We start from the raw sequence: 16,809 nt of genomic DNA, 5'->3' as shown, positions 1-16,809 counted from the left end.
CACCCCCGCCGCCTCAGGCCTGGGCTGAGGGGCGGGCCCTGGCTCCCCAAACCCCGCCCTCACACTGGAGGAAGAGGCAGGGCAAGAGTGTTACTAAGTTCCCATGGCAACCAAAAGGGGCCATTTCTAGCCTTAACGGTGGCTTTGGCCCGTGTCCATTGGCTGCTATTTCCATGGCAACCAGGAGTGGCAGTTCCCTGGGCAAATGGGATACAAGTTTCCATGACGATGAAAGAATGGGAAATGCCAAGCTGGAGGAGTCCCATCATCCCCATCGTTGGGCTGGCACCCCACCCCACCCCACCCCACCTCAGGTCAAGTGGGTGGAGCTGCTCAATACAGTAAAGCAAGAGAGAGCCTGGGAGTGGCATAGTCCAAACTGGGCACCCACTGGTCCAGTCTCAGTCCAAGCTGGTCCTGGCCCCTCAACGTGGCTCCCCTAGGTCCAAGGTTCCCCAGGTTCAAGTAACACTTCAGTACAGATGAATGTTCAAGTATTGAGCGGGGAGGCAGGCAGGGGGCTGGGGTACCCCTCACCACTCCCCTGGGCCACGCTGAACAGCAGGTAGGCCAGCGGGCCCCCACTCCTCTCAATAGCTGCCATTGTCAGTGACTTTCAAGGAGTCAGGGAAGGGGAATGAACTGAAATCTGGGGAGGGAGTAAGGAGAGGGGTGACCCCCTAAGGGGGTACTACTGCCCCCACACCTGTTCTTGTCCCTCCCCCAACCCCTCACTCAGCCCTGGCTTTCCCTGATTCCCCAAGTACTCCCACCTCTGACACCTGGGATCCCCAATTGCTCGTCTGGTTTCCCTTTTTGCCCTCCCCACCCCCCAACTCCAAGTATCTGGTCCTTTCCCTGCACCCTTGGTGGTCTGCTTTCTGCCCCCCTCCCCCAGCCCAGCCTCCACCTTCCCCAGCCCCTGGCTCCCAGTATCCTGATACCCTTCCCCCATTCTCCCTCCTCAAACTTGCACCATACCCACCCTCCCACCATCCCTTTGGCTCAGCACCCCCCCAGTACCTCTGACCCACTCCCCCCCAGGGGATGGACAATGAAGCAGATGGAAGGGAGAAGGGATGGGAAGGAGAGACCCCCAGAAATATCAGTGCAGGGGGTAGAGAATGGGGAGGCAGGCTCGAGTCCCTGGGCAGGAATCCCAAGTCAGAAAACTCAGGAATCCCAAGTCATGAGGTGGGTGGGTAATCTGGCCTCCCAGCAGGGGAAATGAAGGCCTGAGGTCCAGGCTCCTGACGAGTCCTGGGGGAGGGTGGGGGGCACCCAACTAGCTGTCCTTGAGAAGCAGCTTCTCCTCTGGGCAGCGGAAGGGGCCAGGGGGCCCAGCGGCTGCCAGCCGAGCACAAGCTTCAGGTGAGAGCTGACGGCAGGAGCGCAGATCAAGACGGCGTAGGCGCGGGCAGCGGCGGAACAGCGGAAGGCAGTGGTCAGTGAGGCGGTGGCAACCTGGGGATGGGGCAATGGTAGCCAATACCAGGAGAGTTAGGGGGTAGGCACTGGTCATGTGGACCAACAGGCTAGCAGGATGAACAGATGGGACCATGCTTACCAGCAAGATTGAGGTGTACCAGGGTCTCTCGGAGCGGGGAGGTGGGGGCCGTGAGGAGGTGGACGCTAGGATCTCCGACATGGGCGCAGTGGCTCAGGTCCAGGGCACTCAGCTGGGGCGCATGGCGCAGCAGGAGCCGCAGGGAGGCATCTGTCAGCTCCAGGCCTGCCAGGCGCAACTCTGCTACCCCCTGCAGCCGCCCACGGCTCTCCGTTTGCCCTGGGCAGGCAGATAAGAGGTCAGCACTACCCACTACTCCATCCTTGCACCTAGTACGCATCCTGACCAATTGTTTCCATGCTCACATTCCTCACCACCCCTGAACCTGCTCCCACTATAAAAGGGCATCTCGACTGGTACTCTCTGCCTGGCTTACTCTTTTCCTAAACACCCCCACAACCTGACCTCATCTCATCTGTCCACTGCTCGCAATGCCTCCTCAGTGAGGCCTGCCATGATTATTCCACTTAAAACTATAACACTCCACATACTTCTACCCCTTCTCTGTACTGTTTCCCCCTTTCTCCACTATTTGACATACATATTTCTTTCTCTCCTCCTACTAGAATGTCAATTCCAAGAAGTCAAGAATTTTTTTGTCTTGTTCTTACTCTAACCCCAACAAAAGGGACATAGGTGTTCAATATAATCATTCATCTAACAAATGACATCCCAGGCTGCTCTCCCACTTCCCTCTCCTTCCATGGTTAGTAAAGTAACCAACTGGATTCCTTTCTCTACATTCCCTGTCACCACTCTGAGCCAACACCACTACCCTCAACTCCTGCCCCAGCCTCTGCACTCATTCTAGTCTCTCTTCTCCTTCCTGGAATCCAGAGAGCCATTCTCAAACACAAGTGGGACAACACCCATTCTTTGCTTAAAACCCTCTGAGGATACCTCAGACAAGTCCAATCTCCTTGGTAAAACATTCCAGTTACGCTAAGATCTTATCCCTATCTCAGCTCTTAACTCCTCTCCCTCACCCTCAAACTCCACAGGTGACTTTACCCTGACGGACTCTGCCTGTGACCACCTGTGCTCAGTCCTCTGCCTAGCCAGTGTGCCTGGTTCCAGGTCTGAGCTCAGAAGCCTCCTCTTCCCCGATCTTGAAGACAGAAGAGCTCGCACTGCTCATCTCTGTACCCAAAGTTTCCCTCTTATTGTATCTACCACATTCCTGCATTATGGTTAAAAAAAAAAAATGCCTATGGTGCATCAACAGTTTAGGTAGTCTAAGGTAGAGCCTCAGAGTTTATTTTCCTAACAAGTTTTCTAGTGCAGGGGTCCCCAACCCCCAGTCTAGGGACTGGGACCAGTATTAGGCTGGGTGTGACCTGTTAGGAACAGGGCCGCACAGCAGGAGGTTAAGTGGTGGGCGAGCGAGTGAAGCTTCCTCTATATTTGCAGCCGCTCCCCAGTGCTAGCATCACTGCTTCAGCTACACCTCAGATCATCAGGCATTAAATAGATTCTCAGAGGAGCACCGGTCCCTTGTGCCAAAAAGGTTGGGGACCATTGCTCTAGTGATGTTGATGCTGCTGACCATGCTTTAAGAACCATAGCCCTGGGAGAAAAGTTCTCTGATTATCATTCCTGTTTACAGATGAGAAAACTGAGGCTCAAATCATTAAGCAATCTGTCCACGGTCACAGGATTATGGAGTAACAGCTAGGATAGCAAGCCTCAGTGACTCTAAGTCCAAACACTTACCACAATGCTGTCTGCCTCCCAGGCACCAGCCTAGCCCCTAGATAAATTAGATTGGATGTCACAGACTCATGAACATAGACTCCAAGTGTTTTATGGAGTCTGCATAGTGCTAAAAATTTTCTTCATGTCTAATACTACAAAAAGGACATTTTAATAAAGGAATTTAGACACTGAGTTTTTCCTTAAAAAAACTGTAAGATCCGGCATTACAGGGCTGCCCCTTTCACCTGACAATGACTGACTGGAGTTGGGTTGATAGGTGCTACTGCCTAATGTCCTGCACCAAAGCCTATCACTTGTTACCTGCCAGGCCACCTCTGTGGGTACCTGATTAGACAAGCTCTCCTTATATATCCTTGGAGAAGCTAAGAACCTGGAGAGGGAATACATCTACAGATCCCCTCAACCATGGGCCACAGCTAAATGCCATTAGAGGGAAGCAGGGAAAAGGCACTTCTGGCTTGGGTGAGGCAAGGGGGCATCAGTGAGGATTTCGCTGTGGTGGCAGCATTTGAGCTGAGCCTTCAAGGATGTGACTGTGTGGAGAGATAGGAAAAGAGTACACCAGGCAGAGAACAGCAGAGGCAGAAGCAAGGTAGAAGAACTTTTGCTCCAGGAATGAATCATGAACCAAGGAGTCAAGATCAGAAAGGTAGGTATAGAGTGCCAATTTGCACCACAGGCTTCAAGGGCCTAGAAGGCTCGTCTTTGCAAGCTCCTGATAAATGGGCTTAAATTGAAACGAATTCAGGCTGCCAGCCAACAAGCACTTTCTCACTTCATGGAATGCACTGTTCCCAATTCCTACCCTTACCCATGCCCAAATCTTCCTGGCTCAGTCGAATTCCAGTTAAGAGTGGGAAATAGATGACTACTCTGGTCTGGTTTTGCCTGTGACTGGCAGTGGTCACTAAACCCTTCTGGGCCTCTGGTGCTTTGTCCAGCAAATGCAAAAAATCCTAGTCGCTTCTCTACTCCAAGACTACTGTGAAGTGGGTGGGGTGGGGTAGTGTGGGTAGGAAGAAGGGATACATGAAAGAGCTATGAAAGCAAGGTGCTGGGGCAAGCACACAGTCCCTGCCCTCACAAAGCTTAAGAACATAGTGAGGGGGAACAGATTTTAATCAAATGATTTCACAACTGTACAGTGCTATACTGGGAAGAGACTGCTCTCAAAGTTTAAGAGGGACTCTGATCTCAGTGGGGGAAAGGATCATGGAGGGCTTCTAGGAGGAAATGGAAATTTAGATTGATGCAAAGATGATTAGGTGTTAATTAGATGAAAGAGGATAGAGAATTCTAGGCAGAGTGGGCAAAGGCCTTGGGGTTAGAGGGAACTTGGCAAGGAAGTTGAGGTGGCTAAAATGCAGGATGGCACAGGTCAGCAGGACCCAGACCCCGCCAGGCCTTAGCGACTATGGTATCCAAAGAACACTGAAGAGCAATGAGAAAGTTTACAGCAGGAACCAGAACCCGCCAGGCCTTAGCGACTATGGTATCCAAAGAACACTGAAGAGCAATGAGAAAGTTTATAGCACAGGAGTGACATGGTTAGACCTGTCCTTCTGGATAGTTCCCTGGCTTCAGTATGGAGAATAGACTGGTAGGGGCCAGAGAGGATGCTATTGTGAGCATCCCATCTACTTGCTAGACAAGGAGCCTCCAGACTTCAGTGCCCTCACTCCATACCTCTGTATGACCCCGAAAGCGACCAGGCCTCTGCCCACCTGACCAGCCTTAGCTTCCAGCATCCCTCTCTGCCAATATGGGACTCCTGCCCCATAAAACTGCTTATTCTGCCTTACACTCCCTTGAAAAAAACCTGTCTCTTTCAGGACTCAGTTCAAATAGCTCCTTTCAAGAAGGGCTTCTCTCACTGCCCCCCAAATCCCACAGTCTTTACCATATCATGCCATACCTATTTCTGATTCTTCTGCATGACTGGGGTGAGGAATGGAACTGATTCAGTTTGAGGTCTCCAGGGTCCTACACAGGGCCAGGTCCAAAATATGTGTTCAACATATTCTGGGCCTGACCTGAGGCGAAGAGGTGGCTGGTCTGCCTGGGGAGATGATAACACCACCTCCTCGCAACTTTCCAAGTCAATTGGCTCTCTCTTTCTGCTCTTTTCCCTTAGGAATATCTTTGTCTTTTTACTATAGGGCAAAGGAGTCTTGGAGTCAAATCTATTTTTCAGCCATATTTTTACTGGATCCACACATGACTTTTAAAAGAATTTGAATTAATTTCCATTATTTAAAAACCAGGATATTTCAAAGAAAAACACATACTCTGGTTCCTCTTGACAAACAGAACTGACTGGCCACTGGGGGCCCACATTCTTCTACAGCAATTGCCACTGCTCCCTTTGGAAGAGGCTCTTCAGTAAAGCCCATCATACCCAGAGACTTATTAGCTCATAGTCCCTGGCTTCTCAAAGAATTCTGTCATCCGTCAGTCTTATAATTATCTCCTCCTGGAGAACAGGGACTAATTCTTTAACCTGTTCCCTCTGCTTTTAGCATAGGGCCCAGCACATAGCAGGTGAGTGAATGAATAAACAACAGCCAAGCAGGGCCTTCCTATTTAAACTCGAGTGTTCTATCTTGACCCTTTCTTCAATCTTTTAACACCTAGCATGAGTCAAAAGAGACCTTGGAGGCCTCATACCCCTACCCTTACCCAACCCATTCTACAAATGAGCCAACAGAAGCCACACCTGGTTTGGTGTCTGGAGGAGGCAGCAGCAGCTCACGGAGCTGGGAGTCTTTAACATCCTCGATCCAGCGCAGGTCCAGGAGCCGCAGGGCCGGCAGTGGGGCTGAGCCCAGGGCAGAGACAGACAGCCAGGAGCAGCCGGACAGCACCAGCTCCTGTAGGCCTGGGGGTGGTCAGAAAGCTGGTGCTAGGAGGACTGCCCCATGTATATCCCCCTCATAGCTCTAGCCTGACTCACCACCCCACCATACCTTGCAGTCGGTTCAGAAGCCACATGAGTTGCTTCTTGGAGACTCCTGTCCAGCTGAGGTCCAGGGCTCGAGGTTGGCGACGAACCACACCACTAAGCATGGGTGGGGTGAGTGACTTCCGCCGGCTCAGGTCCATTCGAGGCCACAGACGCTTGTCATAGCACCTGCCAGCCACAAGAGGGGAGACAGAGCCCTCAGCTCTCAGGGAGTCCACAATCCTCCCCACACTCAATGGTTCACCCGTTTTCTCTTGGTCCATTCAGACAGCAGGGGAGTGGGGGTTTGCAGGAAGCTCCAGACTGCAGGCCAAGAGCACTGAGTTTAGGGCTCAAGCCCATCACTGACTGGATGCAAGACCCTGGGAAAGTCCATTCCTCTTCCTGAGCCCCAGAGGCCTCATTTAGAAAACAAAGATCATGATCCATACTTGGCCTGCCCCACATGGCTGCTGTAAACCAAATGAGGTCACTCTGGTTTGCGGGCCTTACAACTTATATTCTGCCAAAGACACACAGAAACACCCTACATGTTGTATTTGATATGATACCAAAGGGATCTATCAGCAACCCAACCCCTACATTGGACTGATTGCTAAGTTTTGTTGGCTCGTCAGCACTTCTCATCACCTCTACTAATTTCTGCCCTTGATCCATCCACATCTGCCCCATTCTGATAGCCAGCTGCCCAAGGCTTGACTTATAGCCCTATTTGGTCTCTTATTTGATTATTGTGTCTTTCCAACTAGAATGTCGGCTTCACAAGGGCAGACTGGCTTTTCCCCTTTGGTATCCCCAGTACCTAGGACTATGCCAGGTGCACAGTAGGTTATCTGTTGCACATTTGTTGAATGAAAGAATGGTGCCACACTTCCACAGAGCAACTCCACAACACACTTCATTTACAGCTTTTCATTTACTCACTCAGTGTTTATGGAAGACCTGGCAGTTCCCAGGTATTGAAGCTATAAAGACGAATGAGACCTGAACAAAGTTAGACAGGTTTCTTGATCCCAGCATTTCTAAGAGCCTTGACTAATCCAACATGAAGTAACTGTAAAAGGGCTTCCCAAACTTATTTTACCAGGGAACCCTTCCTCACCTCTCCCAGTGTTATCTATTAACATTTTGAGGTACACTAAAGTTCCTTGAGACTCCATCTGAAAACTCTTCTTACTGTAGTTCTCAAAGGCATGTCAAGAAATTCCCACTGGACTAAATGAACTATCTCAGAAGTAGCAGGAGTGGGGAGGGGCCCAAGAAGCTGAATCTTACCTCCCGTCCACACCCCAATTCTTTATTTAAAAAATTTTTTTGTATTGATTTTTTATTTTATTAGTTTCAAGTATACAGTGCATTGGTTGGATATTTATACAGTTTATTAAACAATCCCTCTAATTGCTCTTTCTTTCCTCTGGCTCTCCACCTAGCCATTACATTAATGCTGACTGCATTCCCTATGCCATGCTCCCCATCCCTATGACCATCTATCAACTCTTAATTTGTCCTTCTTTAACCCTTCACCCTTTTTTCCCAGTCTCCCAACACCCCTCCCCTCTGGCCATCATCAGATTGTCCTCTATGTTTGTGAGTCTGTTTCTGATTAGTTTGTTCTTTTTGTTCCTTAGATTTGGCATGACCCGCACCCCAATTCTAAAGGGCTTTTTCTTCAAGAACCCTGGGCTGGAATAGTGACCCCAACTCCACTCATTTGCTATCCACTGATCTGCAGAGAACATGAGTTTATCTTTAATTTGATCCCTCTTTGCACTTAAAACCAGCATTGTTTCACATAAATATATTAGCCTTAGAAATAGAACAGTAAAAACAGACTAGGGCTATTAAATTCTAATCAGGTGTTGCTGTGGCTTTAGACTACCACCTAAAGGCATTTTGTTAAACAAGGAGATAAGTGTTAAAGATACAATAGCACAAAATAGAAAGACATACTTTTCAAAATTAATGGAAAGACTAAGCCATGCTTTTGTGCCACTTAAAACTACCAGGCATACTCCAGTGAAGCTGGGTGACATTTTTGGGAATGCTGGAGGCACAGATATAAACACTTCAAAATCCAACAACTCCATTTCCCTCCTCTTTTGGCCTTCTATATTCTCCTGGTTCCAACCACTAAACCAATTATCATTTGTAAATCTCTCTGATTCTAAAAAGGAAAAAGAAACAAACCACCTTCAAACCCAACTTCTACCCTAGGCCCTACCCCAGGTCCTACCCCTTTTATCTTTCACTCAGTAAAATCCGGCTCCATCCAAATCCTTTCTCTGCCCACTCTGACCCAGTCTTGAGTCCAAGCTCAACTGCGGCCACCACCTTGAAGCACCTCCTGGACCCTCCATGGCTAAAAGGGAACCCTTGCCCCTGGGAGCTCATGCAGTCCCTGAACTGTTTCTGTATCATATTACATAAATCCCACACCAAACCACCTATAGACACACAATGTTGTCTGATGCCAATAAAGTTTGGTAGATGTTGTGGTTCTGCTGCTGGAAATGCCAACCAACCCAAATCCTTCAAGGCTCAGTTCTAGTGCCTCCTCTTCCAGGAAGTCTCCTCCTGACTCTTCTTGGCTGGAACTAATTTGTCCCTTTGCCCTTCGATGACCAGGACACTGGGTTTAAACCTCAGAGTGGCAGTCAACAGTCATTGAGGGTCCTACTGATACCATGTGTCCAGCCTCCACTGGGCACAGAGCAGTCAGAAAATGGGGGAGACATAGCCAGTCCACGGTAACTGATGAGACAAAGGACATAAGAGATCAACGAGAAGAATAGGACAGAAGCCCCCAGAGAGACTTTAAGGAAGCAGTAATTATTCTCACAAGGGGAGGAGAGGAAGAGGGTGTACATTCCAGATCAGGAAAAACTGGTATCCAGGTCCAGGACACAGGGAGAAAACAGCTCTGAGGACCCAAGGCAGAAGAAACAAAGGGTAATTTGTTATCTCATAATAATGAGAATGATGACGATGATGACTACAGCACCAGTAACTAGTATCTATCAAGAATTTACTATGTGCCAGGTACTGTTCTATGCATGAAGCATATAACTTCACAACAGCCTTAGGAGGTAAATACTGTCATCAATTCCTTTTGAGAGTTAAAGAAAATGAAGCTCATAGAGATTAAGAAATTTGTTCAAGGTCCCACAGCTACCAAATGGTAGCAGAGCCAGGGCTTACATCAAGCTGGTCTGGATTAAGAGCCTGAACTCTGAGTGGGTTAGAAGTAGGGGGTAAGGCTGCAGAGGAGGCCTAGAGTATGGGTGCCAAGTCAAGGAAGGCTGGAATGCCAGGTTGGATTGTCATGGCCACAGAGCCCAGAGGTAAAGAATGTATGCACTATGGGGATCTATATCTCAGCTCTGCCACTTCTGTGCTGAGTGACCTTAGGCAAGTCACTTGTCCTCTCTGGGCCTCCATTCTCTAAACCATAAAAGGAAATAAATGCAGCACTTACTTCAAAGGTTTGCTGCAAAGATGAAGGGAGACAGTAGAGAGGAAGTGTTTAGAGCAGTCACTGGGGCACTGTTCACATCCAAACGTCCAATAAGACTGTGAAAGTTCGTTGTGAAGCAACAGGGAGCCATGGACAGGTTCTTTCTATGCTGGGGAACGACACTGAGGCAAGAGGCAGGAAGAACTAAGAGGCCAAGATATACCATCATCAGGAGGGCGGGCGGACGTGTGTGTGCGCAGGCGCTTGATGTTCAAGTTCCCTAACCCATCCACTTTATCCTTAAGTCTCTTCAGCCAGACCCTGAATGAGTCATCCCCCTAATAACGCACCTGCAAAATCTGGGCTCCCTGATGCCACCACTATTCACTACTCTGTCCATCTCCAAGACTTACTCCCAACTCCAACTGGCCTTGACCCTGTGTTCAAGTCCGTTCCTTGCCACCCTCTGTGCCAATGTCCTCCAAAGTTCAAGCCCTCTTACCCACAACTCAGCAACTCTTCCATGCTCTGCCTGCCCTCTCCCCCCTTGCTCTTCATATATCACTTCACCTACATATTCCAAGATAGAAGCCACCAGACAGGAAAACCTGCAACTTCCTGCTCTCCCACCTACAAATTTCTCTCCAACTCCACCCTCGCCACCTCTTTCTACACTCCATTCTGATTTCCGCACTGTCATTCATTCGACAAGTATTTTGTTTAGCACCTACTACATACCAGTTGCCAACTTAGAAACTAGGCACACAGCAACAAACAAACAGATCGAGTCCCTGCCTTGAAGCTGATGTCTCTGACCCCTTGTGACCTGGCTTTGGTCTCCTCACTCCCCTGTAGCACAGCCAAGGATATCAAGGCCTCCTTGTAGAAAAATCCAACCGCCAATTCTGGTCTTTGATCTCCCATGACCTTTTGCCAACATCTGACACTGTTCATCATCATTCACTCCTTCAATCCCTTTTCCTTAGGACATACCTCTCCCCTCCATCTCCAAATCTCTGGCTGCACTTTCTCTAACTCACAAATACTGACATTCTACCTTCTGCCCTCTTCCTTGGAGCTCATACCTATAGGTTGAAAACTCTCAAAATTGTATCTTTCCCTTGGTAGATCATTTTGCCTTCTAGTTCCAAGAGAAGATAGAAGCCACTAGACAAGAAAACATAACTTCCTGCTCTCCCACCTATTTGTTCACGGCTGTGTCCCTAGTTTATAAACTTGGATCTTCCTTTTGAGCATCAGACCTGTATATCCCGCTGTTAGCTCCTGACTGGCCCACAGGCCTTTCAAACCAAACAAGTCAAATCTGAGCACTTCACTTTTCCCTAGAACCTGCTCTCTTCCTCCAGTATTCCTGAGCACGGAGAACGGCACTATTGCCCATACAGGCTTGTGGGCCAGAAACTCAGCTGAGTCACCCTGCTTCCTCATAGCCATTTAGTCACCAAATCCAAGCTATTCTGTTTCTTAAAAAGTTCTCTATCCCCACTGCCCATTTCTGCCCCTATGCCTGACAGTCTTCTGATTATTCCCACTGTACCTCACCCTACAGGCCTCTGCTCTGCTTTACCCTCGTCATCTTATCAAAAGCTGGTATTTTATTGATTAGTACCCTTCAGGTTCTATGCTAAATGCTTTGCAAGGACCACCTTATTTAATCCTCACAAGGTATTAATATGAACTTCAGACTACAGATGAGAAAGCTGAGAACTTGATAGGTATAGCTGTTCACCTATGGCCATATATCCAGGAAGTGCCAGAGTCATAGCTGATGGAACTCATGAGGACCAGAGTCCAGGGACCAAGCTGGGAGTCACTGTGTAGTCCAGCCTCTGGCACTTCTGGTCACAAGTCTCTCCTTGAGGCAGAAATCAAGTCCTCTTCAGTTCTGAATCCCACATGCCAAACACAGGGCTGGCCTTGAAGAGGCCTCAGCAAACATTTCCTCAACTACCACATGAAGCACGGGTGGTGATCCCCAGCAACTGCTATAACTATTTGCTTCTATGTTGCAGGTTGACTGAGCGAGCTCTTCTAGGACACAGATCTATGGTCTGAGGATGTAAAAGTCTGTACTTCCAGTAACTATAACTGAGTGAATAATAATGATTACAATTAAAAAATTGGGTAGTTTCTATTTCTCAGGTACTGTCTGTCCTCAGTTCTTTAGGTGTAGTAGCTCACAAAAAAAAAACACTACGAAGTGTTCTTGGTTCTCCTGGTTTAACGAATGAAAAAATGAGGCACAGACAAGTTAAGAAACTAGCCCAATGGCACGTATGGCTCATTAGAAGAAGAATAAGACTGAACCACAGGCAATTTACCTCCAGAGCCCACAATCCCATCCTCTTAGCTCTACAGCCTCCACAGAGACCAGTGGGCATGACCTAGCACCCAGAATCCCAGAATGCAAAGGAAAAGGACTGGAGTTGAAGTTCAGCTACTAACTTACACTGTGATTTCAGGTGTCCCTCATTCCCTCATAGGGTGCTATTATGAAGAACAAATCAGCTAACATTTGCAAACCAGCCAACAAGGTGCCTGGTCCACCAACAATAAGTGCCTGGGAAAGAGCCTGATTTACTCATTTATAAATTATTTCTAGGGCACCTACAGTGCCCTTTGTCCTGTGTTGGGAACATGAAGATAAAACAGACACAACATCTGTACCTGATTGGAACATGTTTATGAATAAACGAATGAAGGCTCATCAACATGCAGAAAGTCTCTATGTGCTCTGTGAGGGGAACGGAGTGCTGTACAAATTTAATTTGGGGGAGAGAATTTGTCAGGGGCAGGATCAAAGAGGAAGACCAAAGGCTTGGGAGGATGACTGACATTTCTGAACAAAGTTTAAGAAGCAGTGGGGAGACGGGAATGGAAAAGCAAAGGGAGATGGTGGTGGTTCTGGGGCATGAAGAAGTTACAAGTGGAGTCACGGGGCCCAAGTACGGCTGCCTCTAAGAGGGCAGGGGCCACCTCAGCAAAGAGCTTTCTTACGTGTAAATGAGACCGATAAGACTGTCCTCAGGAGTATGAAAAGCAAATGAGATGATACATGTATAGCGGTCAGCACTATGCTTGGCACATACTAAACACTCATAAATAAGTTATTAAGAGGAAAGATTCTGGAGCAAGAAGACCTCTGGGTTCCAATTTCTGGTTCTACTGCTTCCTCTCCACACGACCTTGACCTCAGCCTCATCTGTAAAAGGGGAAACCTCACAAAGTTCAGCTCAAAAATGGAAAGCAGCCTGTGCATAGTAAATACAGAAGTATCATGCCATAATATATACATACTACAGAAGTTTTATCAACACAAGAACAGTGACCAAGGAGGATCAGGAACCAGTTGCAGGTCACATAGCAAGTGAAGAGAGTGTCAGCATGGAACCTAGACCTGTCCAGGCCACTCACCAGCGGCTCCAAGTCCGGCAGACTCGCATGCAAACACACAGCTCCCGGGGCCCGAGGTGCTGGAAGACACGAAGCCAGGCAGCACGGGGCAGGGGGTGGTCGGATCCAGCAGCCAAAGGCAGGGTGTCAGGCTCAGGGCTTCGAGGTGGGGGCCGTACCACATGCCGTTCTAGCTGCGGGGGCCGGGGTGGTGGGGCGGGGCCCAGGGGCCAACTGAGGAGGGGCCCCCCACTGCCTGGGCGTATAGCCCGCCGCCCTCCGCGGTTCTCCTTCTCCCCTGAGCTGCCCCGGGCTGGCCGTCGCCCATTCCGGGCCTCGCCAGGGGCCTCATCCTCACTCAGCGATGAGCCCGATGAGTCGGAGTCTGAGTCCGAGTCCGAGGACGATGAGGAGGTGTCAGGCACCCGCTCCAGCAGCTGACACATCCGCTTGAAACGCTCCAGCTTCTCCCTCTGTGGTGATGGGGACGGCACTGCTGGGCCCTCAGCAGAGGCCAAAGGTGGCTTTGGTTTCTGCAGGGAGACAGAGGGAGACTGTTCTAAGGCCTGGCACACACTTTCCCACCACCCTGCCCCTGGGGAGTAAATAGCCCAAGGGACAGTCCTGAGTTCCAGCCCTGACTGTGCTCCTGAACTATGTGAGGCATCAGCCAAGCCATGACCCTCTCTGAACTTGTTTCCTTATCTGTCACGGGAAGGTGCTAATTCAAATAATTAAATGCCTTATGGATTTTAATTGCTTATGAATTTCCAAAAACAATGAGCTATAGAAAACAGTAGGAAATCTAGTTTTGAGTACTGGCTTGACTATCAATTCTGTGTGACCTTGGGAAGCCTCTGCCTCATCATCTACAACATGGGATGCTGGCTTAGATAATTCTAAGTGTCTGTTCAGTAACATGAGAATAACAAAGATCATCTGGCCCCAAGTGGAACACTCCATACTCACTGACTCATCACATCCTCGTAGTGTTTGAATGGAGTGGCAACCTGGGTCACTTTTTAGATACGAGAAAACTGAGGCTCAGAGAGATTAAGCACCCAAGGTTACAAGCTGACAAATGGCAGAAGTAGGATTTAAATGCAATCAGGCAGACCTTTGCATTGTATCTGTGCAAAGTGACATCTGAATTCTAGCTTTGCTGTGTGACCTTAGGCAAATCTTTTAACCTCTTTGGGCTTCATTTTCCTTAAATTGAGGTAAATTTTATAATTTACAAAGCTCATTTCATTTCATTAAATTTAAACAGTTCTGTGGGATAGGTGGATAAGGAAAGCAGTATCATCTTCATTTCAAAAATGAAAAACTGACTATCAGAGCAGCTGACAATTTGCTAAGACCACACAGGGAGTCACTGGGCAGGTATATGAACTTGGTTTTTTCCCTTTAAGGTTTGGAAAGATGAGGTAAAAGGGTCAGATAATACCCTCAAGTGTTCTTGGAAAGTCAGGGTCCTGGCTCCAACCCCATCTCCCCCTCCACTCTTCCCAGTGGTCCAGATGCCCACTGTGGCCAAGTGAGGCAAGGACAGGACAAGGTCAGCGCAATGACAGTGACAGATCTCTGTCTCCGGGATGGAGGGTGCGGCAAGGAATGGTGGGAGGGGGAGGGAGAGGAAGGTGATCCCCGGCACACCTCCCAGTTCTCGGGAGGGAGCCCAGGGTGGCAGGACGAGAAAGCCTGGCTTGGATTCAGAACCCTGGGGGGCAGAAGGCCTGGGCCGCCTGGGTCCGATCCTCGGAGGAGGCAGGCATCTCCACCCACCTTCTTCAGGTGCCTCTCTCGGCCTCCTTTCACCTACCAGGGCAAGGGGGAGATATGGGGAAAGGGAGGGAGACCCCATTAGCCATTCACTGTTCACAAAACTAAGATCCATGTCCTCCTCTTAGACTACAATTCCCAGAAGCCCCCACCTCAAGGAGAATTCTGAGCATGCTCACCTTCTAACCAGTGTCTTGGCTCACTGAGCATGCTCTCATCTCTTTCTTCCCCCTCAGGCCCTTTCCAGCCCCTCCTTCCTCCTTTGTAGCAGCTTTGAGCATGCTCATTCCCTACTTCCTAAAATACCCAGGGCTCCCAAAGATTCCCTGTCCAGTGCCAGTTGCCCCTCACCTGTACCTCTCCTCCACACTGAGCATGCCCCATCCTCCCCCTAACACCTAGAAAACTGCATCTCTCAACAACCCCTCGGGGTGGGGGAACCAATGGAGCACTGCCTCTCTGGCCCAGGCTTCCCTAAAGGGGACAGGATTACTGCTCCCAGATTCCCTTGAGCTGGACCTAGTGAGGATGCTCCCTGGCTCACCTTTTTCCTTGGGGTAGGGGGCTCATTCCCTGCCTCCCTCTCCTTTCTTTTGGGGGGCCCAGGCACGTCTTCTGGGGGCGGCCCAGCAGGCAAGGGGCCCTTGCGCCTGGGCTGGGGTGGTGGAAGCGGCGGCTCCTCCGTCAGCTTCCATCCACTCCCCAGGCTGGCACCCTCCTCGCCGTTGTCAGCCCTGCGGCGTCCTGGTCCCTCACCTGAATCCTAAGGAGATGAAAACTGGGGTGAGATTCTGCACAGCTTCCCAGCCCACTGCCTACCCAGAGCCTAGCATCCAGCCCCGTCCCTGCCCTTACCTTGCTGGTCCGGCCTTCCTGGGTACAGCGAGGGCACTCCCAGCAGTTAGGGATTTCAGCGTTGATGACACCCTCAGCCTTCCCCATCTGTAGGAAGAGGGCAGGGAGTGGATGTATGGTGTCAGTAAACTCAGAGAAAGGGTTCCCCACCTCCTTGATCCCTGACATTCTCCCCTATCCCAGACTCCAGGGTCCCCAGGGCCATCACCTTCAGGCAGCCAGGGTGGACGATCTCGTTGCAGATTGTACACTCCATGAGGCTCAAACCAAATTTCTCTTCCTCTCCCTCCACTGTGTCCTCTTTCCCAGCCTCCCCACACAAGAGGCACACAGCTGTATGTGGGAGCACGGGCTGTTGGGGGAAAGGGGGCATCAGGGACCCCAAAAGCAAGCAAAAAGAGAAAGACCCTTCCTTCTGGGAACCGTGGCCAGCTGCTAGAGGCGGTTCAGAACCTATGGGCCAAAGTGGGTCAAATCTTGAATTTTTTCCTTTTTTGGCAGTATGACCTTGAGCAACTGATTTAACACCCTATGTCTCTGTTTCTCCATCTGTATAATGAGGCTAAGAATTTTCCCATGCAGGACTACTCTAAGACTGAGATAATGCAAGAGAGGCATTCGATACATAGTTTATCCTCACTGTTGTGAATGCTGTAGCTGGATCCAGGGCCTGTGTGACCCTGAAATTGTATCTGGCTTTGGAAGGGAGAGGGACCACTGGCAAATATAACAATAATACTCAGAGCTGGAGAGGACCTGACAGCAGCCTGGGATAATTCTGAGTTTGCTCAATGGGCAGCCCAAGGGTTGCTCTGGACCCCACAATGAAGCTAGTTTTGGCAAGATATCTGAGAACACTAAAGGCTGGTCCTCGGGATAAGAGAGCAGGCTTCGGACAACATGACTCTGGGAAGGATGGTAGTAATACTGAGTCATATCAGGGATGCCGAACATTGTGAGACAGACTCTAAGAAGTAGTAGGTAGGAGAAAGAAAGAACAGGAAAGGAGGCAAGGACTGAAGGACAAAGGAAGACAGGGGCTGTAGGGTAGACCAAGTA

At 49.5% G+C, this 16,809-nt stretch overlaps 1 protein-coding gene across 5 annotated transcripts in view; it reads right to left on the bottom strand.

Moving 5' to 3' along the window:
• Nucleotides 1-10: 10 nt before the first annotated feature.
• Nucleotides 11-16,809, bottom strand: part of FBXL19 (F-box and leucine rich repeat protein 19) — a 21,599-nt gene continuing 4,800 nt past the window's right edge. For 2 of the 5 annotated variants that reach the window (XM_025048460.1, XM_006914144.2), the window contains exons 3-11: nucleotides 15,959-16,102; nucleotides 15,751-15,837; nucleotides 15,440-15,658; nucleotides 14,770-14,931; nucleotides 13,135-13,646; nucleotides 6,250-6,413; nucleotides 6,000-6,161; nucleotides 1,568-1,786; nucleotides 11-1,464 (exon numbers count right to left, since the gene is read on the bottom strand). In XM_025048460.1, the coding sequence (XP_024904228.1) occupies nucleotides 1,286-1,464; nucleotides 1,568-1,786; nucleotides 6,000-6,161; nucleotides 6,250-6,413; nucleotides 13,135-13,646; nucleotides 14,770-14,931; nucleotides 15,440-15,658; nucleotides 15,751-15,837; nucleotides 15,959-16,102 (1,848 nt within the window). In that variant the 3' untranslated portion in view covers nucleotides 11-1,285. Of the gene's footprint in view, nucleotides 1,465-1,567; nucleotides 1,787-5,999; nucleotides 6,162-6,249; nucleotides 6,414-13,134; nucleotides 13,647-14,560; nucleotides 14,727-14,769; nucleotides 14,932-15,439; nucleotides 15,659-15,750; nucleotides 15,838-15,958; nucleotides 16,103-16,809 lie in introns of those variants that run through there. The other 3 variants (XM_006914145.2, XM_006914146.2, XM_015591195.2) reach the window with 3 other exon arrangements.

The sequence above is a fragment of the Pteropus alecto genome, unplaced genomic scaffold (genome assembly GCF_000325575.1).
Source record: "Pteropus alecto unplaced genomic scaffold, ASM32557v1 scaffold44, whole genome shotgun sequence".
NCBI classification, from domain to species: domain Eukaryota; kingdom Metazoa; phylum Chordata; class Mammalia; order Chiroptera; family Pteropodidae; genus Pteropus; species Pteropus alecto.
This window is presented reverse-complemented; position numbering and strand designations above follow the sequence as displayed.